This window comes from Balaenoptera ricei, chromosome 5 (genome assembly GCF_028023285.1).
Source record: "Balaenoptera ricei isolate mBalRic1 chromosome 5, mBalRic1.hap2, whole genome shotgun sequence".
Lineage (NCBI taxonomy): Eukaryota > Metazoa > Chordata > Mammalia > Artiodactyla > Balaenopteridae > Balaenoptera > Balaenoptera ricei.
In genome coordinates this window covers 48,230,687-48,258,103 of record NC_082643.1, presented here as the reverse complement: position 1 = coordinate 48,258,103, position 27,417 = coordinate 48,230,687, and the positions used below count along the sequence as shown (strand labels likewise).

Below are 27,417 nucleotides of genomic sequence, written 5' to 3'. Positions count from 1 at the left end.
CTGTTTTAATGTTGTCAGAAATAGCTTCTCTCGAAATAGCAGAGGGGAAGAAAAAAATGGAAGATTTTAAGCCCAAAGTCTTTTGCCTAAGCACATTTTCTAACGTTTCTGCCCGTATCTCATTAAAAAGCTGGATAAAGAAACAGGGGTGGGGATAGAACCACATCATCTACTTTCATAGAAGGTTCAGACTGGAGTCCCGCAGGCACAATTTATTTGGCCTACATTTAAAAAATTTGGAAAGTGCCATATTAGAAAAAAATCCAGATTTTTGGCTTCTCTTAAGAAATGGAACCTTTGGCCACAATGGGCCTGTATTCATAGGGGGGGAAAAGCAGGCTGGATTTGAGAATCGGCTGCTTTCTTTACACATGCTCAATGATTTCCCATTCCCTACCACCCCGAACGTCTTAACACCACGTTCACTTTGCCTGCCTCACCCCGCAGGCGTTGAGATTCCTGCAGTTTATGAAATGGATGCAAACGGCTTTTTTTTTTAAATGCGCAAATCTCTTTGTTAAAGGAGGAAGGGGGAACCGATGGCTGGTTTTGCTTCCAAACAGTCCTAAATCTGCCGTTTTTCAACCATCTGACCCTAACCTACTTTTTCCGGATGGCCCAAAGTATGCAACTAAGTATCAAAGGATGGCCCTTGTAGTTACAGTTCTATCACAAGCCAGCCATGTGACCTTGGGCGAGTCCGTTAATCTCTCTTGGCCAAAGGTGATGAAAAGTCTCTAAACGGACTTAATAACTGCTCTGAATACTTCACAGGGCTATTGCACAGCACACACGAGATTCTGAAAGTACTCCTAAATCATTTATAAACCGCAAAACGCTCCCTAGCACAAGCGTCTGTTAGAGTGCGACACCACGGCTTTAGAAGTTGGGTTCCTGGAATCCGCTCCAGTTCCGCGCTGCTCCCACCTCCCACGCTCGGGGTGGGAGGGCGGAAGAAGATTCTCAGGGGAGAAGCTCTGGAAAACCAGCTTAGAAATGCAGCGAGAAGTCCGTTAGCGGGCGTAAAGTTGTTGGCATTTTTAAGCCCCCAGAGTGACATACCAACTCCTGGCCGAGATGACAGACACCGCGCACAGCCAGCGCGAAAACCGGTCCCCGGGCCACCTCCCTGCTCGAAGCCAGGACCCCAGGAGCCAAGCCTGAACCCTCCCGGCCAGGACCCCAGACCCGGGATTCCGGACCTCGCTCTCGTCCCCAACACCCCCCTCACCGCCTCCCCCATCCCCCCTCCACGTGACAAGAGCCGGAACCGTCACTTCCGGCGGCGCAGGCCACGCGCCTGCGCGGGGCGCCTGGCCTCAGTGAGCGGTCGGCAGGGGCGCCGCGCCGCCAACGGCCTCGAGTGGCGGGCGGCGCGGGTTCGGCTGGGGCGGCAGCGGTGCCGCGGGATGCTGTCCAGAGGGTGTGCGGCCTGAGCGGACCAGCCCACTCCGCGGAGGGGCCGGCCGCCCCGCCCCCTTCGCCATCTCCCTCTATTGCGCCCTCCTCCGGGACTCGCGGTCCGGGCGCCTGGTGCGGCGGCGAGGGCTCCCGGGGCACTGGCGGAGGCGGCCGCGTCGCCCTCGCACTCGGGCCCGCCCCCTCGCGCCCCGCCCTGTCCCCGCCCTCCTCGCCGCCCTCTGCGGGAGCCCGGCAGCTGCAGCGGAGCCGCGGAGCGGGCGGCGGGGCCGGGGCAGTGCGCTCGGCGCGCGCGGAATGTGAGGCTCGGCGGGCCGTAGCGCGCTCGGACGCTCGGACGAGCGAGGGGCGGCGACCCCTCGCGGACGCCCGGCCGCGTGCCGGACCGGGCACTCACCCTCTCGCTCGCCCTTGCGCGCGCCCCGCGCCCTCCAGCGCGCCGGCGGGACCATGAAGAAGTTCTCTCGAATGCCCAAGTCGGAGGGCGGCGGCGGCGGCGGTGGAGCGGCGGGTGGCGGGGCCGGCGGGGCCGGGGCCGGCTCTGGTAGCTCGTCCGTGGGGGTCCGGGTGTTCGCGGTCGGCCGCTACCAGGTCACCCTGGAGGAGTCACTGGCCGAAGGTACGGGCGCCTGGGGAGGCTCGGGCCGGCAGGTGAGGGAGGGCTGGGGTGTGGCGGTAGCTTCTCCAGGTCCTCGCCCGCTTGTCTTCTCGCGCTCCCGGCTCACTCTAACCCCTTCTGCCTCCTCTGCCTGGCCAGCGGGGGCTCTTAGAGTAGCTCGGGCTCTCGCTTTTAAGTCGGCTTTTCTCGCCGCCGGCAGCTCTGACCCGTGCACAGTTATTTCAGTACGAGTTTGTCATTTTCAGTCCTTCTTGACGCAAAGAAATAAATAGGAAACGTCTTAGCGAGTGCTGCGGTGTCGTGATTGGACCAGTGACTCATTAGAGGGTCAGACCGAGCAGGATTGGGGCTTTTCTGTCCCCGCTGTGGCTCAGGGGGGTGTCAAGCGTTGGCCTCACCACTCGCGACGCAGGGCACAGGACTCTGCAGCCCCGGCTGTTCAGCCTGGGTTTGCTCCTGCTCAGTCATCAGTTGAAAAACAATTTATTTCTGTGCGTGCGCGTGATGGAGGTGATACTTTGCCCCAAATTCAGTTAGTAGGTTGCTTTGGGGGAGCAGGTAAACTTGAAGTCCACTTATCTTTGTTTTTTAGAATCTTCTCTATCAGGCAGGGTGCTAGTCATACCCTTTCGGTATGTCTTCTTTGATAAGACTTTAAAAGACGATATGAAAGCAGGTTAACTTTCACTTGAGAAGTTTTGTGTTCGATTCTTCATTATCTTTATCAGACTATGTCAACAGTTGAGAGTCTGCTTACAAAAAAGTTTGCTCCATTAAAAAAAAAAGATCCTACACTTTTAGTTTTGTATTTCTTGTATAATTGGCTTGTAAGAAATACTCTTGTTTTATTGCATGCTTCACTGACTTGAGTTTTTAACTGCAGAATATTACAAAAATACTTTACAATTTCTCAAGAAGTTATTTGTTGATAATTTGCCCTTTTAAGTTTCAAGATTAAGAGAGAAGAAACCAAAGACAGTAGTTTTGGTTCTCTGAGGGTCAGTTGTTGATGTGGTTTGGAGACAAGTAGACTGAGATTCCACTTGTGTTTTTTGAAATGCCATAAACAATAGCAAATTAGTACAAAAGAAAAACCTGAAGATTTTTGTCTATAAAATATTCTAAAGAGAAAGAAATCTTGAATTATTCAGGATGGATGTCATTGTTTTGCAAGCCATTGCCCCTAATAATGAGCCTAGCTGAACCTTAGGTGGGAGGAGGATCTTTAGCTTGTCAAATAATGAATGTATGGTAATTGGTGTTGATAGACAGATTTACCATGCTGTAAAAGTTCCTAGTTCTTTATTATACGTTAACTTCAAGTGTTTGAGTTGTAGATTAAGCTATAGGTTTTAAGAAGACATGGCTGTTAACTCACATGCTGTACTTCTGTTTTTGAATTGTTGTAGTAACTAAAGGGTGGCTTGAATAACACTACTCACTTCATTTCACTAAATCCCAGATGGGTCTTTTACTTAATAAGAAATCATTGACATTTCATCAAGTTAGACTTTGGTAGCTTCTACCGCTGCTCCACGCATGTCTTGTCATTACCCTGAGCAAACCATTTTCAATAAAAAAGAAGTAATTTTGGAAAATGCAAATACAAATGAATTTCAAAAGGGGAGTGCTCAAGCACACACACACACAAAATTTAAAAAGATGTTTCCGTCACTAATGTCACTATTAGAGTGTTCCACTTACTTTTGCCATAAATTTGTCATTTCTCTTGGAAAAATCCGTAATCAAGTGCTAGGAGGAAGCAAGCGTTGAACAAACTCTTTTGGAAGATGGCACTTCCCCAACGCGACACCCCAGCTCCTGGAACTAGGCTTTTGGCCTTCCCCAGAGGGAAGGCTGAGGCCTAGGCTTTGTTCCTTGTGTATTTCTTCTATTTTCAGCACGCGCACCACGGAAATCATCTGTATTCGGTTTACTTTTTGATCCTGACAACATATTGTTATTTCATATGCTTAATATCATCTCTTCTTTCTGAATAAGTAATGCTACAATTTAGATAAGATGTTTAAGCACAAACGTGGTTTACATTCAAGAATGATCCTTCAATAATTTACAGATACATTTGCCCAATTGTAAGATTAGGGCAAGTGCTTGTGAAAAGGCGTTACTGTAGAGTTTAGAGTACCTGAATTGGGGAGAGGTGTACCATTGAGCGGGAAAAGGGTAGAAGCAAAGACAGGTCAAAAAACAAACTTAGTAGATTTTACATTTTTGCTTTGTGTCAGTGTTGTTTAAATAGAGGCAAGACCCTGTAGATGCTTTGTCCTGAGGTGTTTTTGCCATGCTACTGCAAATATAGGCAGCTTGCTCAGAATGACCTCTGCAGTGTCTTTGAGTCTTCAGTAAGCCTGGTGTGAGTGCTGCCGCCCCCCTCTTCAAATACATACTTGATTTTCATTATCCACGTTAGTCACGTTCTATAAAGTCGCTGTGACCAGTGATTTAGCAAATACTGAATCAGTGTTCCTAGGGGAAATAGTGTCAGGGTACCGCAAGCCTGTGTTTACAGCATTTTTGTCAACCAGTCACTATATAACCTTGTTTTATGTGTGTTTCTGTTTAAAGACACCTTGTTTAGTATATATTGTTGACTCCTTAACATTGAACTAATGGTCAACAGTACTGTAACTCAAGCCTAAATGAAGCTTAGTGAATACACAGATTTTCTCTGTAAGGGACATCATAGCCTTCTTGCACTAAGAAACGCTAGATGGACAACACTTGGGCACTACGCTTGGGGGCTCTTTTAAACAACAAACTCACCAATAAAAAACACAAAAATGAGAAAAACATGACACTACATAGACCTTGAAAAGGGCCCTTGTTTATAGCAGTGAGAGCTGAAACAAGGCAGAGCAATACCTCGTTGATTCCAGCTGGCTTACTCAAAATTTTCACCACTATGCGCATGTCTGCAAATAACTATGAAAGTGCCATTGTATTGATTATGGGATATTTTATTGATTTCGGGGATACAAATAAATTTTAGCAAGTAAGCAAGTTTACAAATACGAACTCTCCAAATAATGAGGATCAACTATATGTATGTATGTATAGGTATGTGTATGTATGTATATATTTACGTGCACATACATGTTTTATATATTATATATATTTAAAAACCCCACATTCTCAGGGGTATACTTATGTTCTATGTTATAACTAAACTATTGGTGTAGTTTCCTTTCTGAAATATTATACACTTTGTATCATAATCTCTTTCTAGTTAAGTATATAGATGTTTGAAAATGCTGACAACTTGCATCTTTTTAGTTCTTGCTCAAAGTTGAGAGGACTGATATCACAGTGGGCCATTTTTATGGTTTTCCTCGAAAACAATTTAGTTTCAGGAGTGGAATTTCAACTTCGGGCTATAGAAATGAGGCAGAGCTATATGTGAATTTTAGCTTGAAACAGTGTCAAATTGTCAAGCACATATAATTCAATGTAACCGTCCAAGTTTTTACTAAAACGTAGGACTGCTTTTGGATCGTATGCCTCTGTAGACCTTCAGTGCTAGTCAGAAGCATTTAATATTGATTGATAATGCGAAGAGTGGGTTGTCAAGTAGACTTTTTCCCTTAAGTGTCTTTGGTAAAAAGCGGACTTATGGGGAGCGTGGAGAGCAGGACACCATCCAAAATTTGTTGACATAGTCTAATCATGAGGTTATGGGACTGGATAGGAGTGGTATTTTGAATACGATTGGATGCATAGGACTTTCTGACATGGGCATGGGGGTTATTGGCACTGTCAGTAATTGGAGGCCAGGAATTTACTACAGAGTTCTGTAAAAGTAGCTCAGTAGCTCTCAGAGTTAACTGCTTAGAGTAGGGTGAATTTAGGCTAGGTGTCAATTCTTATTGTTAATTTTACAGGAGGGTAGTAAGGTACATGTGATCTTGCAGGATAAATCAGTAAGAATCTTTAAGCATGGTATCTCATTTGCAGGAATTATCTGTGGCTACCCAGTAACATGTAAGTAAAAGTTCTTGAGAGATAACAAAGCAGAGGGGAGGATTTAGTAAAGATATCAACAACTGTTACTATTCCCTATTTATTAAATGCCTTTTTTTTTAAATGCCAGGCTCTGTATTAGGTGCTATTTATACAGCAGAGAACAAAACAGGTATTTCTCTGGCATTATGGAACTTACAGTCTAGTGGAGAAGATAAATGTTAAACAGAATTAATCAGGTTAATGTAGTTAACAATTTTGATAATTGCCGTGAGAAGAAAGCATAGGGTTTTATGAGAGAATAACTGATTCAATTTGTATTGGAGGATGAAGGAAGGCTTTTTTTTTTCTTTTTGATATTTTAGCAGAAATCTGAAGTATGAGGAGAGTTAAGTAAAGGCAGAGGTATGAAGGTGGCGTGGTATGGAGTATGTCATGAAGAGAGAAACTCCTATGTGGGGAAGAGTTTCAGGAACTGAAATATGTCCAGAGCTATGGACTATCATGAATGAATCACATGGAAGAAGGATCCAAGGTGGTTTTGGAGAGGACCGGGATCCAGGTCTTTGTATGCCATGTTGGGGATTTTAGATTTTGTCTGAAAATGCAATGGGAAGCTACTGAAGGATTTAAATTAGGGCCGTGACACGCTCCGATTTGTATTTCCGTAAGATCATGGTGTTTGCTCTATAGAGACTGTTTAAGAGGTATACAAATTAGATGATTAGTTAAGATGATGGCAGTGGGGATGGAGCCTGATGTTACTAATGCTTGAATGGGAAGACCTGGTTGTGGATTGGATGGAGGTGGGTGTTGTAGGAAGTGTGAAGAATGACTTGCTTATGTACTTCTTGGATGAAGGAGGTGCTATTTATTGAGATGGGGAAGAGTAGAGAAGGAACAGGTTTGGGGATGGGGGGGTTTGGGAGGATATCCAGTAATTCCAGACATGTTTAGTTGAGATACCTGAGAGGGGAAATGCATGTCAAGTGAGAAGTTGAATATATTGTCCAGTACTCAGCAAAGGTGTTTGGACTTAGACACGTACTTCTGATTGGTGAGCATTTGGCTGTTATTTTAAGCCCGGGAGAGGATTGGTGTAGGCAGAGGGTGTAGAATGAGAAGGGGAAGGCTCTCATGAAGGACACCTGTGGAACATTGGTCTCAGACATTAGAGTTTACCAGAATCATTTATTTGGAGGGCTTGGCAAAACACAGATTGTAGAGCCTGACCTCCAAAGTTTGATTTTGTATGTCTGGGCGGAGCCCGTAATTTGCATTTCTATCAACTTGCTCATCAATGCAGATACTGCTGCTCCAGGAACAGTGCCTTGAGAACCGGTGATTTAGAGTAGGCAAAGACTGAAAAGACTAAAAAGGAGCTGCCAGAGAGGCAAAGGAATACCAGGAGACTCCGATGCCTTGAAACTCAGGAGTGAAGGGGAGGGAGGGAACAGTTGTGTTGCTGAGAAGTCATCTTACTTGGTCACGTGTTTTTGGCCAGGCATTCATGATTGTCCATGCTCAGTCATTCACCTACCTTCTGAGTCTTAGCTGTGGTTATTTCCTAGTAATGCTTTTTGCTCCAGCCACAGTGTGCGCCTCTCCTCCTTGCCCTGTGATTGAATCCTCTGTTTGCCTTTCACTCTGCTTGTGGCTGTCTAATCCTAGCTTCCTAACTGCTGGCTGTGATCACTCCCTTCTTCCTGTGGACATTTGTAGCTGTTTGCTTTTTTCCCCCTTATCACATTTAATCTTTTGTCTTGAGATGCAATTATGTAAGCACTTGGAAACACTAGGGAGGTTAATTATTGTTCCTGTCTCAAGGCCCCTAGCAGATAGTAAAATTCTTGAGGCTGAAAGGACTCTGTATTAATTGCTTTTTGTGTCATAAAAATTGCCTCACTGTATCATGGACATTCAAATACTTTTCAAAGGAAATGATTTTTGACTTTTTTTTTTTTTTTAAACCAGAATTCTTTAATAGAATTTAAGACCTAATTTGCGAATTAAGAAGTACCAGTGGAGGGCTCTTTAGTTCTTGTCCCCTCAAAGGTCTTCTACTTATGTCTGGGGACCCTGAATTTTCTACTTTGGTGAAGACAAAGTTTCAAGACAAAGTTTGTTTAAGGCAAAGTGTTGTTTAAATTAGCTTTCTTGAAACAGCAAAGAAAGAATAATGTGGATGCCCCCTTAAGTCATCTTTCTCTATTGACATTATATTTTTCTTTATTTAGCAAAGGTGGCTGAGTTAAAAGAAGGAAAGTATTTTTACATGCAATTGTGAAACTGTTTTATATTCTGCAGTTGATTTTGACAGCCTTTTTTGGATGGAGAGCTTTTTGAGGACAGGGTCTTATTTATTTATCTCTGTATCCTTACTTCCTGTCCAGGATTTTTTTGTTGTTGTTGAATTAAACTATCAGGAAACATTGTTTCCTTTTCTGTAACACGTAGTTAATACCTGTTATGAAGATCAGTAGGTAATGTGTGATATTGACAAGATAATTTGTGACAGTACCTAACAGTGCATGCCGGATCTCTCAATCAATATGGCTTAGTTTTAGGTTCAGATTTAGTTACAAGCTTTCAGTGAAATCTGATTCTGGCATTGTAGTACTTGCTTTTAGATTAGGTATTACATTTATCCTGAATTAAGTTTCACGTTTATGTTTGTAAAAAATCTGAATCATTTTGATTAGATAATTATTATATGGCATTCAGTCACATATGATTTTTATGTTACAATCAGCTGTATAGAATTTTGACCTTGATAGCAGCATATGCTTTCACAATAATATTTAAGTAATTTGCAGTAAAGGATATTACATAGAATCTTATTAACAGATGCTTCTCTTTTGGGTTGTTTATGTTATCATTGTAGGGATAGCGGCTAAGATGTAAATTTGATTGTCTGCTGATATGTTTTCTCTAGAGGTGGCAGTTTTATTCAAGGACAAGATACTGACACTAAAACAATTCCCAATTTTCAACACTTCAAAAGTATGTAGTGGAAACTATACATTTATGTCCAATAAAGGGGCTAAATTGCACTGGTATGTCAAATTTCTTTGCTTTTAGCTGTAGTCAACTTTGTGTGCTTAGGGCTGAGCAAATTGGAAAGGTTGTCTTTGGTTATTTTAAAAATAATGGAAATAAATTAATACTTGTTAGTATTTTTCCATTATGGAGTGTGCAGGAGGGATAAATAGAAAATTGATGTTGTTAGTACTAAGGAACATACTAGAAGGTAGAATTGATGTCTGTTCTTACATTGATTCCTGATCTTCTTTAGTGTTCTTTACTAATCTTGTGTATTATCTGGGGTTCTCTTTCACCCCTTCTCTCCGTGTTTTTTTTTTTTTTTTTTTTTGGTCAAAGCTTAAAGTAGAACATACACATTTATTAGAACACGTTTGGTGGCTATCAAAATGATTAAAACCTTGATCTGGAATTCTGACATTAAGAGTCTGAATGGCAATTTCAGTGCTGCATAAGGTTTCATCAGCAAAGGCTTGAGACTGCTCATTCCCTGATTTTTTATCCTGCATCCATCTGGTGAACCATTTATGTACCCACAAGCCACTGTTTTTAGGGGACTCAGTTGGGACATTGAGTGGTTAATGACTGAGCCGTTTTAAATAGTTGGGCACTTAGTTAATTTGGAGATTCTCTGTCTCTGTATGTATCATCTTTACAAATGAGATCAGTCAGCACATTTCTGCTAAGTTTCAAAACTCTCTGTAGGAAAGTGGTTGTCGGGCCTTTCCACAGAGGGACTTTGTTTTTGGAATTTTGGGTTTGTCTTAGAATTCCAGTAACATTAAGGGCATAGTTTGGGACGTAACCTTTGGAGAGGCACTTTGCAATGGATATTATTTTAAAATGTGAAACAATTGTCGCTACTAGTTTTCCTATTTTAACATTATATTAAAATTTGAAATGATGCCTTCTTGGAGGCAACTATTAAAAAAAAAAAAAAAGGCAGAACTTGGAGTCGGGCCAGCTGCTAATCCCAGTTAATGCCACTAACTCACATTGTAACTTTTTTTTTTAACTTTTTTGCATTTACTTTATTTTTTAATTAAAAAAATTTTTTAAATTATTTTTTAATGTTTTTTGGCTGCATTGGGTCTTCGTTGCTGTGCGTGGGCTTTCTCTAGTTGCAGCGAGCGGGGGCTACTCTTCATTGTGGTGCACAGGCTTCTCATTGTGGTGGCTTCTGGCTTCTCTCATTGCCGAGCTCTAGGTGTGCGGGCTTCAGTAGTTGAGGGTGCGTGGGCTCAGTAGTTGTGGTGCACGGGCTTAGTTGCTCTGCTGCATGTGGGATCTTTTCTTTTTTTTAATATTGTGAACATTTACATACAATTAAAGTTCTTCAAAATCAGAATTTTTCAGAATCATCAATATACCATAGTCTACCATTCCAATACAATTTTCTGTTGAACTTTTTTCCAGTTTTTGACATTATAAATAGAAAGTAAAGAACATCCCTGTGCAAAACACATTGTCCACACATTGTGACATTTTGACCTCAGTTTCCTCAAGGAAAAAAAATGAAGTGGGTAAAGATGAACCTGTAACATCTTTCTCCATTTTAGCATTCTCTGATTCTGTCTATATAACTGAATTTTACTTCTCCTGGTGATAAGAGAGGAGCATGAGAAAGGAGGGATAATGATGAACAATTTTAGGATTGAGACTGTAATGAAAGGATTGTGTTTGATTATCATGCATTTGAGGTTTATTTATTTATTTTTTTTTAAAGGGGACGCTATTTATTTATTTATTTATGGCTGTGTTGGGTCTTCGTTTCTGTGCGAGGGCTTTCTCTAGTTGCGGCAAGCGGGGGCCGCTCTTCATCGCGGTGCGCGGGCCTCTCACTATCGCGGCCTCTCTTGTTGCGGAGCACAGGCTCCAGACGCGCAGGCTCAGTAGTTGTGGCGCACGGGCCTAATTGCTCCGTGGCATGTGGGATCTTCCCAGACCAGGGCTCGAACCCGTGTCCCCTGCATTGGCAGGCAGATTCTTAACCACTGCGCCACCAGGGAAGCCCCTGCATTTGAGTTTTTTGGCAAACTTCAGTATAGGGTAGCAATTTATTTTTTATTCCACGGTATAAAGTTATTTCTTAATCATTGGAAAAAAGTCTTTTCTAAGAAGTTGTCTTATGTGGTAGCCTTAAGGTAGGGGATGGGTGCTCAAATAAAATTGTATGGCATTTCAGAGTACTATTTAATTTCAAAGGATGTACGGCCTTAGTTGCTGCTTTTGTCATTTTAGTAATTTGTGTTCTCCAAGTGATTCATTTATAATATATGTATTTTAGAGGGTATCTGGAAGTAAAGAAACTTTCTTGTTTTTCAAGTTTTTATTTGTAAAGAATATATGAGGAAGGGTATGGTTATACTTTATCTGAGTGAGTTTTCGGATAGAAAATTTAACCATGATATGTGTGAGGAACGTTACTTTTTGTTTCCAGTGCTGTCAGCTCTAGTTTGGGTCCCTAATACTTCTTAAAGAAGTACGTTCTTATGTGGACTATCCCTCCCATTTTATGCTCTTTACTCACCAAATCAACACTTGTATTCCTTCAAATTTATTCTCTCTGAAGTGGACTTCTGATTATGTCACCCTCTGATTTGCCTAACCAAGTGAAGTGCAGACTCATTACTCTGGGATTCAAGGTCCTCTGTAATGTGGCTCCAAGCCCCTCTCCAGCCTTAATCTCTCACTCCAACCCTAGGTGTATATCACTATTGCATATGTACTTGATATCTTCGGCACTTCTCTGATGCTTTCTCATTCCTGTTTTTCAGCTTGTGCTGTTACATTTGCTTAGAATGCAGACACCTGCCTCCCCAATTCTGTTGAAATTGGATCTTGCAGAATACATTTAAAATACAGTTAGTTATTTGCAATCTTTATTTTTCCATGAAACCCTGTTTGCAACCAAATGAGTGTAATTATGCCTTCCTTTGATGCCCTGTGTAGCAACTCTTGCTCATATTGCACTTATTTTACACAGCTTTGTTCTATTCCAAGAAAATGTCTAATAAAAAGTTTCCTCTGCTGCAAGATTAAAAGCTCCTTTAAGGTTTGGCTTATGTTCATCTTATATCTCTTGCAGTGCTGTACTCATGATAGGTATTCAGTACATTTGTAAGAGATTGAGTTTTTGAACTGAACAGCAGTCAGAAGGCCAGTAAAAATTTACTGTAAAACAATTGGATAGCAACCAGAGTTGACATATCCTGCTGTTCAGTTGATATTTAGGAGCAGATTGGCCCTGTTTTTCACGTTGTGTCCCTTTATAGAAATTAAAATAAGTAGATATATTTGATGATAATGTAGGTACAGTATTATCTAGATGGATGAAAAAAATACAACCAGATTTATTTTTGGATTTCTAGCCTGTTTTATTTTTGTTATGATTACAGGAACAGTACATCTTTGTTTTGTGCGTACTACATTGCTCTTTTTATTAGGTATGACTCTCAGAAATATTCCAGCCTGAGTTCCCTTGACCCATGGCATCTTTAAGAAAGCCACTACTGTGGGACAGAGAGAGCAAGCTGAAGAGGCCTAAAGTATGTGCTCTGAGTAGCTGATCTTAAGAAAGTAATAATGTTGGAAATGATCAAGTGGCTATGGCTTTCTCTTGAGTGGCTGATAAGTACCAAGGTTTAACGTGACAGCCAGAATCTAAGAGAATGAGAGATTCGCAAGAAGGGGGTCTCATCTCCTTAATGCTCTGTGTGAAGGAACATATGATCATTACTTTGGGAAACGCCTCTGACTAGTCTGTGATATCAGAGGTGATCATTTTCTAGGTAGAGAAACATTGAATTTTTAATTTTTTTTTAGATTAGGAAATTTGTAAGCCTTTAGTGTAACAGATCAGAGGGTAAAAAACCAAGTCCTTATGCAGTTTTCTTAGTAGCTAATCATTATCACCCTCAACATTCTTCTATTTCTTCTTTGGTTTCCTGGAAGAGAGGTTTCCAGCACACTCCTTCGCTTGCCTAATTGCTGTATTTACTTATTTTCCTTAATTTTTTTGTGGCTGGGCCATTGTTCAGGCTGGCTGGAGCTTTTTACATACTTAAGTATTGTCTTTTGAATGAGATGGTCAGTGGTTAGTCTAAATTTTAATATTCATTCTGGAATCATTAAGATATTAGTACTAAAATGACTTACACATAATATAGTAAAATATTTTACTTAGTGAATGTTGTCAGGACTATTTTTCTAGGGAGTGGGATTATGCATCACTGGTCATGATCCACTTCTTCATTCTCTGGCCTGCATAACACAGTCTCTCCTACTGAATGTTAATGGCCTATCTATTCTTTGTGTACAAAAAAAATGATGCCACTGAGTCATGATCAGTAGGATGTGTGTCTTGAGTTATTTTTCCAGAAGTAGGATGAGTATGTGCTTAACTGTGCTTAGGCTTTTTAAAAAAAAATTAATTAATTATTTAATTTATGGCTGCGTTGGGTCTTCATTTCTGTGCGCAGGCTTTGGTTGCAGCGAGCAGGGGCTACTCTCCATTGTGGTGCACGGGCTTCTCATTGGGTGGCCTCTCTGGTTGCGAAGTGTGAGCTCTAGGCATGCAGGCTTCAGTAGTTGTGGCATGCGGGCTCAGGAGTTGTGGCTCGCAGGCTCTAGAGCACAGGCCCAGTAGTTGTGACGCATGGGCTTAGTTGCTCCATGGCATGTGGTATCTTCCCGGACCAGGGCTCGATCCCGTGTCCCCTGCATTGGCAGGTGGATCCTTAACCACTGTGCCACCAGGGAAGTCCCTGTGCTTAGGCTTTTAATAGTCTCTTTTGTGATCAATGACAGAAGTTTGTAAGATAGTTAACTAGTGTTGTACTGCAGTAATATAGACCTAAAGAGGTTTTTGTTTGTTTACCAACTAGCCTAGTTCAAATCCTAGAGAAGAGTTAACCAGATTGTTAAATCTTTGTTAATTGTTCGTCTTTTAGCAAAATATTATTTTTACAATTCTAAGGATCTCGATCCAAATTGATAGTTACATATTTTTAAAACCCAGTGAACTAGCTGTTACAGGTTTATGTTTTTCAGCTCACTGAAGTGGGAATTTAAGAAATGTTGCAGATACATGGATTGAACAAACATGTGTTTGTGTATGGCATTTTGCCCATAGTATCCTGTCTGTAAGGAATGTTAGAAGTGAGCTTGCAAGGTGCTATATGAATCCATCATGTTCAAAGTTGGATGTAACCATTTTGTTGTCCTATACATTTCTAGCATGAGAAACTCCTATTTACAGAGTTACGGTTCAAATTTGTTCTCACTTTAGAATAGTGGCTGTCTTTCTTAATAAAGGCTACGTGTATTTTAAAAGGTTATGGTGGGCCATTAGGTGTATTCTGAGGTCAATTCTATTGAGTTTTGCTTTTTGGAGGACTAAATAAAGGGATAGGGATGGTGGGTGGTGTACAAGAATCTGAGTTAAGGCAAAGACCTTCTCACCTTCCTTCAGAGAGGATCCCCAGTAGTCTATTAACTGGAGTTGGTGTTGCTGGACTAACAGTCTTTCTTTTAAAATGCTGCTGCGCCATTAAATCTCCCATAATTGTAGCAATTATCCAATTTCGGTGCCCTTATTTAACTATGAAAAAATAGAGTAAGGGATGGACCAAAGTTACACTGTTAGTGCTGGTTGTGGAGGGCAGAATTTAGGTCTCAGGACTTTAATTTAGCACTTTTTCTACCATGTGCCCTCCTTAATTGGCTCTTGCGCACATTCAAGCATTGGCCTTTGATTGGAGTGGGACTTCAAGCAGGCTTAAGGGACCAGGGGACTTTTAATATTCTGGAAGCAGCTGGAGTATTAATGGGTACCTGAGGAGTCTGAGGTGGAAGGAGGTATTCCCAAACATTTTTGAGTTAAAGTTTTCCCACTGTGCTCCTTGCTGAGGCCATCAAACTATGTGTTGCAGTTGTTTAAGATGTCAGGATTAATATGAAAAGGTTCAAAATTGCAACTTCCCCCAAATTAGTTTGTTGTCTCAGTCTAGAAAGATTCAGTCCTAAGTGAAATAATGTGTTTGAGAACTGTGAAGTAAGTAACATAAAATCACATTACTTTAGCTTCTTCATTTGAATCTAGCGTAGCAATATCTGGGAACTCCTAGTAGGGAGGAAAGTGAAAAGAAGAGAAATAGCTGACTTCTTATCCCCTACTTCCTTCTGTTCCTAGTTCAAGGTTATGGGAACTTTAAAGCTTAGCGTATGATGTGCTGTAATATCAAATCCCCTTTTGTATTTCATTTACCCAGTTTATGCTACATTTATTCAAAATAAAAAGACACAGGTTCTTTCAAGTTTTGTTTTAGATCATAGCACATATGCATCTGACTTAAGCCTGGAGTACTACACTTCTGAGTTTTTGCAGGAAATAAATTCATGTGACACCATAAAAATTTTCTTAAAAATGACACGACATTACTTCTGTGATATATGTGGCATATTTTTATACACATGCAAGTGAAAAGTTAGAATGGAATGGTCCTTGATCTATGATTTAAAAATATCAAAAGAAAATTTCTTAATATTTTTTATTAAACTATGGGACTATCACCATCATTATCAAGAAGCATTTATTTAATGTCTGTATTTTTCTAAGTAGAGAGTTTTTTTAAAAAATTGAGATATAATTGACATATAAGATTATATTAGTTTCAGATATACAACATAATAAGTCCATATTTGTATATACTGTGAAATGACCACCACAATAAGTCTAGTTAACATCACTACACATAGTTACAGAATTTTTTCTTCTGATGAGACCTTTCAAGATCTACTGTCTTGGTAACTTTCAAATATACATATAGTATTATTAACTGTAGTCACATTATATCCCCAGGACTTAGAGCTTTTTTATAAGCCAAAGTATAACCCCTCCCACCACCCATCTACCTCTAATATCTGTCTCTCCTTTACTTCAAACTTTAGAGACTACACCCCCTGATTATCTTTTCCCTCTTTTTTTCTCCATTAGTTATCTGATTACTTACTATATATTACTTACTATACTAATTACTATTAATTACTTACTATATCTATTCAGCATATCAACCTGTTTGTTTTTCTCATCTTAAAAGACAAAAATGAAAATAAAGCTTTTTTTGTGGTCTTTTCATGTCTCTTTCTTTCTGTCATTGACTTTTCTGAAAAAATAGGCTTCAGTAATGGTTCTCAAAGTGTGGTTTGTGGGCCCCAGGGGGAGGGATCCCCAAGACACTTTGAGGGGGTCTGTCAGGTCCAAATTATTTTCATGGTACTTCTAAGACGTAATTGCCTTTTACACTGTACTGGCATTTGCACTGATGGTTCAAAAGCAGTGGTGGTGGTTAAAGCTGCTTTAAGACAGATCTACACAGTTGGCACCAAAATGTATTAGTAGTCATTGTATTCTTCACTGTCACATGCACTCATTTGTTGTTGTTGTTGTTTTAAAGCCAGTTTTTCTTAAGAACGTCCTTATGAAGCAGTAAAAAGTCTTTTCTCAATCTTGGCTCTTGAGTCCATGTCTTTTTTTTTTCCCCTGCTTGTGGTAAAATACACATAACAAAATTTACCATTTTAACCATTTTTAAGTTTACAGTTCAATGGCATTAAGTATATTCACATTGTTATGCCACCATCACCACTATCCATCTCCAGAACTTCTTCATTTTCCCAAATTGAAACTCTGTATCCATTAATCACTAACTCCTCATTCCTCCTTTTCCCCAGCCCCTGGTAAGCACTATTCTACTTTCTGTCCGTCTGAATATGACTATTCTAGGTACCTCATATAATTGGAATCTTACAGTATTTGTCCATTTGTGATTGGCTTATTTCATTTAGCATAATGTCTTCAAGATTCATCCATGTTGTAGCATGTATCAGAATTTCTTTTTTAAGTCCAAGTAATATTCCATTGTATGTATATATCGCATTTTGTTTAGTCATCCATCAGTGGACACATTTCGGTTGTTTTTGGCTATTGTGAATAATGCTGCTATGAATATAAGTGTACAAATATCTGCTCAAGTCCTTGCTTTCATTTCTTTTTGGTATATACCCCGAAGCAGAATTGCTGGATTAGTATGTGAAAAATTCTATGTTTAATTTTTTGAGGAAATGCCATACTGTTTTCATTGTGGCTACACCATTTTAAATTCCCACTAGCAGTGTACAAGGGTTCTGATTTCTCCTCATCCTCACCAACACTTGCTATTTTCTTTTTTAAATTTTATAATGGCCATCCAAATGGATGTGAAGTGGTGTATCATTGCAGTTTTGATTTGCATTTTCCTAAAGATAAGTGATGTTGAACATCTTTTCATGTGGTTATTACTGGTCATTTGTAAGTATGCATCTTTTTAATATGTGAATAAATGGGAAGTATACATGAAGTCCTTGCTGTATAATGAAGTATAGTGGTGTAATTGAGGAAAAGCACTTAGGTGATTGTTTGAGTTGTGTCCTGAACCTGCTGCTTTTTTCATGGAAGACTTTATTTGCAAGAATGACTGACAAACTATGGTTATTTATTTAGATTTGGGTATTTGGCAGACATTTTCTCAATTAAGTGAGCCTGTCACTGCAAGGAAAACAACTGTTTTTAATGGTAAGGTTTGAGCTTTCAAAAGAAAATTACAATTTTGGAAAACTTATATCTGCCATTGTGAACTTGACAGCTTCCCATCACTTAAAGACTTTTCTGAGGAGATAGGTGATAATATTAACAAATATGATTTTTAAATTATTTATTTATTTATTTATGGCTGTGTTGGGTCTTCGTTTCTGTGCGAGGGCTTTCTCTAGTTGTGGCAAGCGGGGGCCGCTCTTCATCGCGGTGCGCGGGCCTCTCACTATCGCGGCCTCTCTTGTTGTGGAGCACAGGCTCCAGATGCGCAGGCCCAGTAGTTGTGGCTCACGGGCCCAGTTGCTCCGCAGCATGTGGGCTCTTCCCAGACCAGGGCTCGAACCCGTGTCCCCTGCATTGGCAGGCAGACTCCCAACCACTGTGCCACCAGGGAAGCCCGACAAATATGATTTTTAAAAAAGGGTAATGGGAAATTTGGTGAACTGTTATTTTCCAAATACATGACGTTACAAATACAAGATCGACCATTGGCTTCTAATATAACAGTGCAAAAAATTCAGTGATGTGGTTTTAGATACCATGTTGCAGTGACCTCTAAGAAACCACTAACTGTTATGTTTTGCTACAGTAGCAGAGAAGAATATCCATAGTTATTGGAAAAGACTATTAAGATAGTCTTTTATCTTTCCCTCTTCATGTATGTGTGAGGCTAGAGTTTCTTCATATGCTTCATTCAGCCAAAACCACATCACAGAAGATCTACTGCAGAAGCAGGTATGAGAATCCAGCAGTCTTCTATCAAGGCAAATATTAAAGAGCTTTGCCAAAATGTAAAGCATTGCCATTCTCCTTTCTAAATTTTGTTTCGAAAAATACGGCTATTTTTAACAAAATGTCATCTATATTGATGTGTAATATTTTTATTATTATTTTCAATGAATTAATAAACATTAAAAAATTCTGTTTTAATTTCTAATCTGGTAAATGCAGATTGGTATAACCCACATAAACGAAAGCTCTCTGGGGTCTTCCATAATTTTTAAGACTGCAAAGGGATCCTGAGCCCAAAGGGCTTGAGAATTGTTGGGTATACATTGTATGGTCTAGCAAAACTGTGTAATACAGTAGCCACGAGCCACATGTGACTGCTACTTGAAATACGGCTAGTCTGAATTAAAATGTACCATAAATGTAAAATACACACGGGATTTCAGAGCCTGAATGTGAAAAAAAAAAAAAAAAAAGAATGTAAAAGATCTCATTAATTTTATGTTGATTGCATGTTGAAATAATCGTATTTTGGGTATTTTTGGTTAAATAAAATGTATTACTAAAATTCACTGGTTTTCACCTTTTTAATGAACGTAGCTACTAGAAAATTTAAAATTACATATGTGGCTCTCGCTATATTGGACATACGTTGGACAGTACTGGTCTGTAACGATGTACAGTTCAATGTGTGGACCCTACACTTTGCAGTTGGGGTTCTTCACCCGGGGTTCACAGACATCCATGTGTGTTTTTCTTAGGAGAGGGCTTATGACTCTCATCATATTCTCAAATGGATATGTGACCAAAGAAAAGTTAGGAATGTGTTGTAGAATGTGTAGACAACTTGCCTGAGTTACTGCTTGTAGTTACTTGGGCACTGCTCGTGGCTTGGATCTGGGGGAATCCCTTTCTCACACTTTGAATGGCTGGGTGAAACCTGTGGTGCTTGGGTTTTGGTGAGATGTAGTCTTGGCTGCTCAAGTTGGAACCTTGAATGAACGATCCCACAGAAATGTCTTTTTTTTTTTAGCGAGACACTAGGTATTATATAGTACTGTTAGTACTAGACTGCAGGTTGACCTGAGAACTTAATTATCACATGTAGGATTGTTGCTGTGGGAAAAATACTCTGAAACCCAAAGAGTAGTCTTAGGAGCTGTCAGAACACAGTCCACTGCTAAGTCAGGGATTTCATACATTTGATGCTTGGAATCTGATCAAATGAGTGAATTTCTTAACTTGATCATTCATAGAGGTTGAAAATAAGATATTAAGCATGTGTTAAAGTGACAGTACATTCCAAAGATGAAGTTATGGGATGCTTGCAAACCATTAATCCCTAATCATAGCGGGATTATATAAACAAGCCGCTGATTGGAGGATATGTGAATTAAGTGGTTGCATGTTTAGTTTGAGTTAGGTCCATGATGCTGTTATGTAATAGATTCTTGGCTTATGTTGTTCTCGTCAAGAAAGTCTTCCTGAAACAGTGAAATTTCAGGGCCTGCTTCAGTGAAAAGAGAATGCTGGATTGAGGGTATTCTAAACATAATTATTTCATTACAACTCTTTGTATGTTGGTTATATTGCCCATAGCATTTATCACAATATCCCATAATAACTTATTTTTGTCTTTCTCTCTCTGTAGACTTGTAAAATCATGTTTTCCAGAGGCTAGCCCAGCCACATACTAAAATTTGTTGAAAAAAAGAACATAGGAAGAACCCCCGTCTCATGGTTAGTTGATTGCAATTTGGGTGAGATGCATGAATATGGTGATTGGGTGAAGAGAGAATTGAAGGTAGGCTAAGAAAGCAGATGATGGTTGTAGAAAGCAGATGATGGGTTGTAGAATTGTAGAATTTAACTACAATTAAATACTTAATTGTAGTATTAAGATGTATTAAGATGTTGTTGAGGGAAACTGGGAAAAGTTGAAGGTGTAGGTTTTTTGTACTTAAGAGTTATAAGGCCAGGGAGTCCCAAGGAGAGGTTAGCATAATGCTGAATTTGGGAAGAAAAGACAAATTTAACCACAATATATAAGAATTGGCTAAAATTTGATGCTTTTGAAGCCTGATATTCTGGTGAGCAGGAAGTTGTGAAATCAGTGAGGGAGGATTGAGACTTAATACCCAGGCTTCGGATTTGTGAACGGAGGAGTTTTGAGATGTAAGAAAGGGAGAAATCAGAGTAGTAGAAAACTAAGTTTATATGTAGTCTTTTTCAGTTCTACAAAACAAAACAAAAAAACATTAATTCTAAAATCTGACTTTTCTGCTGTAGGAGAGAAAATAAGGATAAGGGAGGGGAAAAGATGTGACTAGAAATAACAGAAAGGAAAGTCAAAGATAGTGACTTCATTACAGTCTTACGCATGGGAGTTGTGATGAGGTGTCCTAGGGACTGGTGACAGAGCAGGGACGTTCGAGGGGAATATTCCTCTTTACTAGAATAACTGGTTCATTTTAAATGTATTAATTTTTTAAAAGTAATTTTGGGGAGTCATTCTCTAATATACTGCTTCTCAAACTCTAATAAGTATGTGGATCACTTGGGGATTTATTAAAATACAGCTACTGACTCAGCACATCTGGGGTGGGGCCTGAGGTTCTGCATTACCAGCAAGCTTTTAGGTGATGCCAGTGCTGTTATTTCCACAGGTCACATTCTCCTTTAGCCAGTCTCCTAGGAGGGAGAGAAAAAATACCCTCCAGAGTGTTCAAAGCAGTTCATGATGAACGTCTGCTTTGTTAATGGGCTTCAGGTTGATCATTAGTAGATAGCAGGGCTAATGTAAGAGTTCTTAAACTTTACTTGGGGTGCTTATTGAACAGATTCCTGGACTTAAATCCCAGAGATTTAATCCTAGGTTTAGAGAACTGTCCAGAAAACTTCAGGTTTCATAAGCACTCTGTATAATTCAGCAGTGTTGGCATTTTGATTGGCATTACACAAAAACTGCATATTAATTTAGGATTGAGCATATTGACAATATTGAGTATTCCTTTCCAGGAACATAGCATGTCTCTCCATTTTATTGAAGTCATACATATGAGAATTACTAGAAATCTTGTAAGATTTTGGTTGAAAAACAAAGAAAAACGGGACATAGTACCTGTTGGGTGCATGTGAGAAACTTGCCTAAACTGTTTCAAAGTCTCTCTCATCTTTATTACGAAGGTTCTTTAAGGTCAAAGGGGACAGTGCATTAAGTAATTTACAGTTTATGGGAAAAATTTTTAGAAATATTGTTTATATATATACTCACTAGGGGAGGAAATAACTGGTTTTATTTCTTTCCTTAGCTTTCTTTCTATACCATTTCTATAAATTATTTCACTCTGAAAAGAATTTGTTCTTAGAAAAGCTGTGATCGTGTACTTTCGAAGGTGTGACTTTCTAACAGTTGTCTCTGAACAGATTCCTTCAGGTAGGCAATATTTTTAGGGAAGTTGCAGTGGTTATCTGGAACCCTTTACTCAAGAGTTTCACTTTAGTCATTGTTAACCAAATGTACGCATAATTACTATTATGCTCTGTCAAATAAAGTATATTCTAATATAAACCTGCATGTCTTAAAGATCCGCAAGCTGAATGAGAGAACTAAAGTCTGGGTATCAGTGCTTTTAAGACAAAACTTGTTTTGATTTTTTAATGGTACTTGTTCTGTCTGAAATTTTAAATATCTTTATAGACCATTCTAACAGATGAAAATATCAATGATAAACATTATCAAATTACTACATATTGACATATTTTGATAGAGACTTTTAATTGTCTAGAGAACTTTCTCCTGCATTGCCAAATTTAATGTGTTCACCAGTTCTTAAGTGGACAGGACAACAGCACCATTTCCATTTTTACAGAGAAGGAATGTGAGGCCAACAAAGGTCAGGTACCCTTAGAAGCCAGTTCATAGGGGATATATATAGGACCAGAATTTGGAAAAAGTTATGCTTGCTGCATATGCCAGTAGAAGTAGTAAAAAATAACTTTTTTTGGATTGCATATTTCTTTGAGAATCTAATGAAAGTTATATAGATCCTTTCCTCAGAAAAATTTACATACATACAAATCCTGCACAAGATTTCAGAGAGTGTATAGATAGGCAAATTACTGTGTAATATATTTCTTGATTTTCTGTGATTTTTACAATATAAAAATGATATTCAAGCTTTTGTGTTTTAGTAGCTTAGATAATAGTGGCTATAGGTACTTATAGTATACATGAAAGTAATGGGAAGTAAAAGCACATAGAGAATTTATGTTTCTAACCTATACACAGATACTTGATTTTGGGGAGGAAATTCTGCTGCTGATTCAGATATTTGTGTGTGTGTGTGTGTGTGTGTATTCAAAGAGTTTTATGTACAATTTTTCTCTCAGTATGATTGGCTTTTCTATTAAAAGTACATAAAATGTTTGTAAGGCTGTGTCTAGTCTTTTTTTAAAAAATTTATTTATTTTTGGCTGCGTTGGGTCTTGGTTGCTGCACACAGGCTTTCTCTAGTTGCCGTGAGCGGGGGCTACTCTTCGTTGTGGTGCGTGGGCTTCTTATTGCGGTGGCTTCTCTTGTTGTGGAGCACGGGCTGTAGGTGCGCAGTCTTCAGTAGTTGTGGCACGCAGGCTCAGTAGTTGTGGCGCACGGGCTTAGTTGCTCCGCAACATGTGGGATCCTCCTGAACCAGGGCTCGAACCTGTGTCCCCTGCATTGGCAGGCGGATTCTTAACCACTGCGCCACCAGGGAAGTGAAGTCCCTGTGTCCAGTCTTATCTCTGACTCTCAGAGAGTTTGACCAAATTCTTCCTTACTGATGTGCTGCGGTCATACCAGTATGCACAGATGGGTTGTAGGTGTGCCGAGATGGTTCCGCCTCAGCCCTCAAAGTGGCCCTGTTGTGGTTGGAGGTCCCTGCTGGTCAGCTCAGTCCAAAAGCAGACTGTCATTTACATCATTTACCCAGGGGGCTGGCCAAGTGGTTGGACAGCATTTAGTTGGGTAATAGTACTGGATGGTTTTCTATTAGTAGGATAAATGCAGATTTAGACAATGGAATATTAAGCCCAGGGGATGGTAGAGGCTGGTGAGAAAAAATATGCTCTACTCTGCCTGACAGGCCTAATTAATTAGGAAATAGATTCAAGCTGTCTTTAAAAAGAAGGAATTAAACAAGCTATTCTTTCAGTTTGAGTCTTGTGTTTAGTAACATCAAGATAAACCAATTTGAAACTTGTAGAGTGGGCTTACACAGAATGTTTAAATATGTATCTTTTTTTCTGTGCCAAGGTTTTGCTATCAGGCCTTGAAATAATAGACACTGGCTCTCTGCTGATACTTTGGCTCTGTGTGGCGATTTTTCTCAGTAATCCCCTCCTCCCTTTCTGAAGTAATTACAGAAGGCACTGTGTTTACTTGGCACACTTGAGATTGTTAGACAAAGTGCTTGCATAAGCATCAACATGTTAGGGCTAGTGTAGTGATAAAGGATAGTGCCAGGAGGAGTTAACATATCCTGTTCAGTACACTCTATATCTTCTGTGACTTAAAAACAAATGTTTATCTTACTTGTACTGAATGAGGTGGAATTACCATGCCTCCTAACTTCTCATACACATTCAGCAACACAGTTTTTTGTGGGTTTTGTTTGCTAACCATAGGCTGTAATGTATGGTTTTAATTCTACTTTAATGAACCAAATTATGGAATGTAGTTATGGGTGCAAGTTGTTTAGTGTCAAGTTAGCTTAATTTAATTTCTAGGTGTCGAAAAAAATGGGTTTTCCTACTCCTCTGATCATTGCATGTTAATGTTTTAAATTGGAAAGGCTTGAACTACAGCTGTCTTCAGAACTTTGATATAGAGCTATTTTTATTTAATAAAAATATGATTTGTATTTTAAAGTAAATATCTAAAATAAAAAATGGAAACAACTCATTTGCTAATGGACTTTAGATTGAATTGCCTTGCTTATATATAAGAAATATCTAATATATACTAAAACTATAAACAAGATTTTGGAGGATGAATATATTTTAAAAACTTTGTAAACCTTTCGTTGTATTTCAGAAGTTTTTAAAAAAGAATTTTCTTTTAGTATTTTTTTTTCTAGTAGCAGTTGTCCAAAATATTTTAAGATGGAGTTAGAACATTCCGTAGTGCTCAGTGGGCTCGTTTTCCTTTGCCTGGTGTTGATGTTTTACCTGTCCTTTATTCCCCCAGTCTCTCTATGTGATGAATGTATTCACAAACATAAATTCCCCAAATCTCCATCTCTGTAGTACACACCTCCTTGCCTCTGTTGTAGACATGATATCAAACTATTAAAATATAAAATACCAGAACGTCTCACCAAATCAACAACTTCTCTGTCTTCATTGGAAGGGAAGGCCACTCAGTCACCCAAGCGAGAAACTAGAGATGAGTCTGTCATCTCCTTTCCAGGGATACAGTGCCTTTATTATCTTTTGCCTGGACTCTTAAAGTAGCTGTGTGTGTGGGTGTGTGTATTAATGTCTCACTAACCTCTTATTAATGGTCTTCCTGTATCCTTTTAAGACCTTCTTCTTCATACTGAAATACCTTTCTAATTTGTCTCCTGCTTCTGCCCTTGACTCCTCTTCAATCTCTTCAAACAGTGCTTGCTAATTATTATCTTTTTTAAAAATTATTTTTTTGCTATTTTTTTTGACTGATTAGGTTCTCTTTCCTTTATTTCATTTTTTCCCCTCTATTAATTGGAAGTTTTATATATATATATATATTCCCTCTACTTTTTAGCAGTTTAACACAAGACTAAAGTTAGTATCTATTTACTGCACAAATATTATGAGAACCATAGAATGCTCTAACTCCTATATAACATCACCATTCTCTCCTGATTTGTGATATTATTGTCCAGGATTTTGCATCTATCTTCACTTTTCTTTAATCTACAAATTAGACATTACACTTATTGTTTTATTAGTCAGTGTTTAATAGTTATCCTCTTTGTTTATCATTCTTTCTTGTATGTCAGGCTTTCCATCTAGGCTCAGCTGCCTTTACTCTGAAACATTCTTCCTTTAAAGTTCCTTTAATAAAGGTCATTTTGTTAGCCTGAAAAGTTTTTATTTCATCTTCATTCTAAAAAGACTTTTGCTTGATACAGAATTCTAGGCAGATAGTTATTTTCTTTCAGCATTTTGGAGATATCATTTCATTGCCTTGCTTTTATCATTGAGAGGTTGGTAGTCACTCTAATTGCCTTTGTGGGTAATCTGCATTTTCTCACTGGTGGCTTTGATGTTTTCTCTTTGGTGCTGTATTCTTTTACTGTGTTGGTATAGGTATGGTTTTCTGTTATTTCATTTTAGTATTTTTGGGTTTTCTGAATCTGCTGATTGGTGTCTTTCATCACTTCTGGAGAATTCTCAACCATATCCTTTTTAATAATGCCTCTTAAGTGACAGACGTATATTGAATCTTTTCACCATATCCTCCGAGTCTCGTAACCTCTCTTTCCCATAACCTCTCTTTGACCCTTTGTGCTACATTTAAGTATATATCAGCACTCTGTTGCATTTAGATATATATTCCAGTTTTCCTCCTTCAGGTGTGCTTCATCTACTGTTTACCATTTTCAGTTATTGTAATTTTCATATTAGAAATACAATTTGTATGGTGTTATAAAATTGCCTGGCCAATTTTTTTGTTCCTGTCAATTTTGATAACCTCTTAATCCCTTTTTATACTGTCAGTTTCCTATTTTGTTTCTTTAAATATGTGGAACATAGTTATTTTATATTCTGTGTTTGGTAATTCCAGTATTTTTTAGTCTTTTCAAGTCTCATTGTGTAGTTTGTTCCTTCTGACTTTTGTTCATGGTGGCTGGTTTCTTGAGTGCTCAGTGATTTCCTTCCTTCTTTTAAAAAATATTTGTTGTCTGCTCATATTCCATAGAATCTCAGCGGTTGGAGTTTTTTGAGGTCTGAGTGCCTTCCTCTAGAGAAAATGTGAGTTTATCTCTAGTAGACTTCTGGGTATACCCACCTGAGCTACTTTAAATTGTTGGCTTAGAATTTTTTTTGCTTGGAAATCTCAGGAGACTCTGTCACTTCATTCAGAGCTGAGGCTAAGGTCGAGGCATGTATCTCTTTAGCATCATTAGCAGGGTGGATTGGTTTCTATTTTACATTGAGGGTGAAGTGCTTCGTGGATCTAGGCTATATGTGGTGGTCCCATTGTGGCCTTCTGCCTTTCTCAGTGTTGGCCTTTGGCTCCAACGCAGCTTATGGATTCATGCTTTCTTCTTGTTTCCTTTTGTTTCAAGGAATTCTCTTGATCTGCCTCCATGATTATTATATCCAGCATTTTAAGGACTACTGTACTAGGAAGGTAGTCTACCATGAATCTCTAGTCTCCCTCCCATGTTGCTAGAAACAAAAATCGTAATTTAAATTTTAATATGGTCAAATTTATTCGTTTTCATCTTTTTGAGTTTTTAAAATATCTAATGTAAGAAATTCTTCCCTACCTCAAAGTCATACATACCTTTTCCTTTTAAAACTTCTGGTGTTTAATTTTTTAATATTTATATCTTTAAGTCATCAAATTTATGTTTGATGTGTTATGGGGTAAAGATCTAATTGACTAATTTATCCTTTTCCCAATGATATATATGCAATGTTTCTGATGTCATTTATCAATTTTAAAAATAACTTTCATATATAAGTCGATTTGTTTCTGAGTTTTCTCTGTTATTCTGTGGTTCTTATGCCATTATATAATCTTATCAGAGTTTATAATCTTGATAATCGGTAAAGTGACTAACCCCATTCCTTTATCTTATTTCTTTAAAAAATTGTTAGCTATTCTTATTAATTCCTTGCACTTCCATGTGAGCCTTAGAATCAGCATATCCAATTCCATGAAAAACTATTAAGATTTTTATTTAAATGACATTGAATTTATCAAATAATCTATGAGAAATTGAAAACTTTGTAACATGGAGCC

General features: G+C 38.9%; 1 protein-coding gene across 3 annotated transcripts in view; it reads left to right on the top strand.

Annotated features, from left to right (window-relative positions):
• Positions 1 to 1,658: 1,658 nt before the first annotated feature.
• Positions 1,659 to 27,417, top strand: part of BMP2K (BMP2 inducible kinase) — a 122,461-nt gene continuing 96,702 nt past the window's right edge. For 2 of the 3 annotated variants that reach the window (XM_059922785.1, XM_059922784.1), the window contains exon 1: positions 1,659 to 2,038. In XM_059922785.1, the coding sequence (XP_059778768.1) occupies positions 1,870 to 2,038 (169 nt within the window). In that variant the 5' untranslated portion in view covers positions 1,659 to 1,869. Of the gene's footprint in view, positions 2,039 to 20,095; positions 20,160 to 27,417 lie in introns of those variants that run through there. The other variant, XM_059922787.1, reaches the window with a different exon arrangement.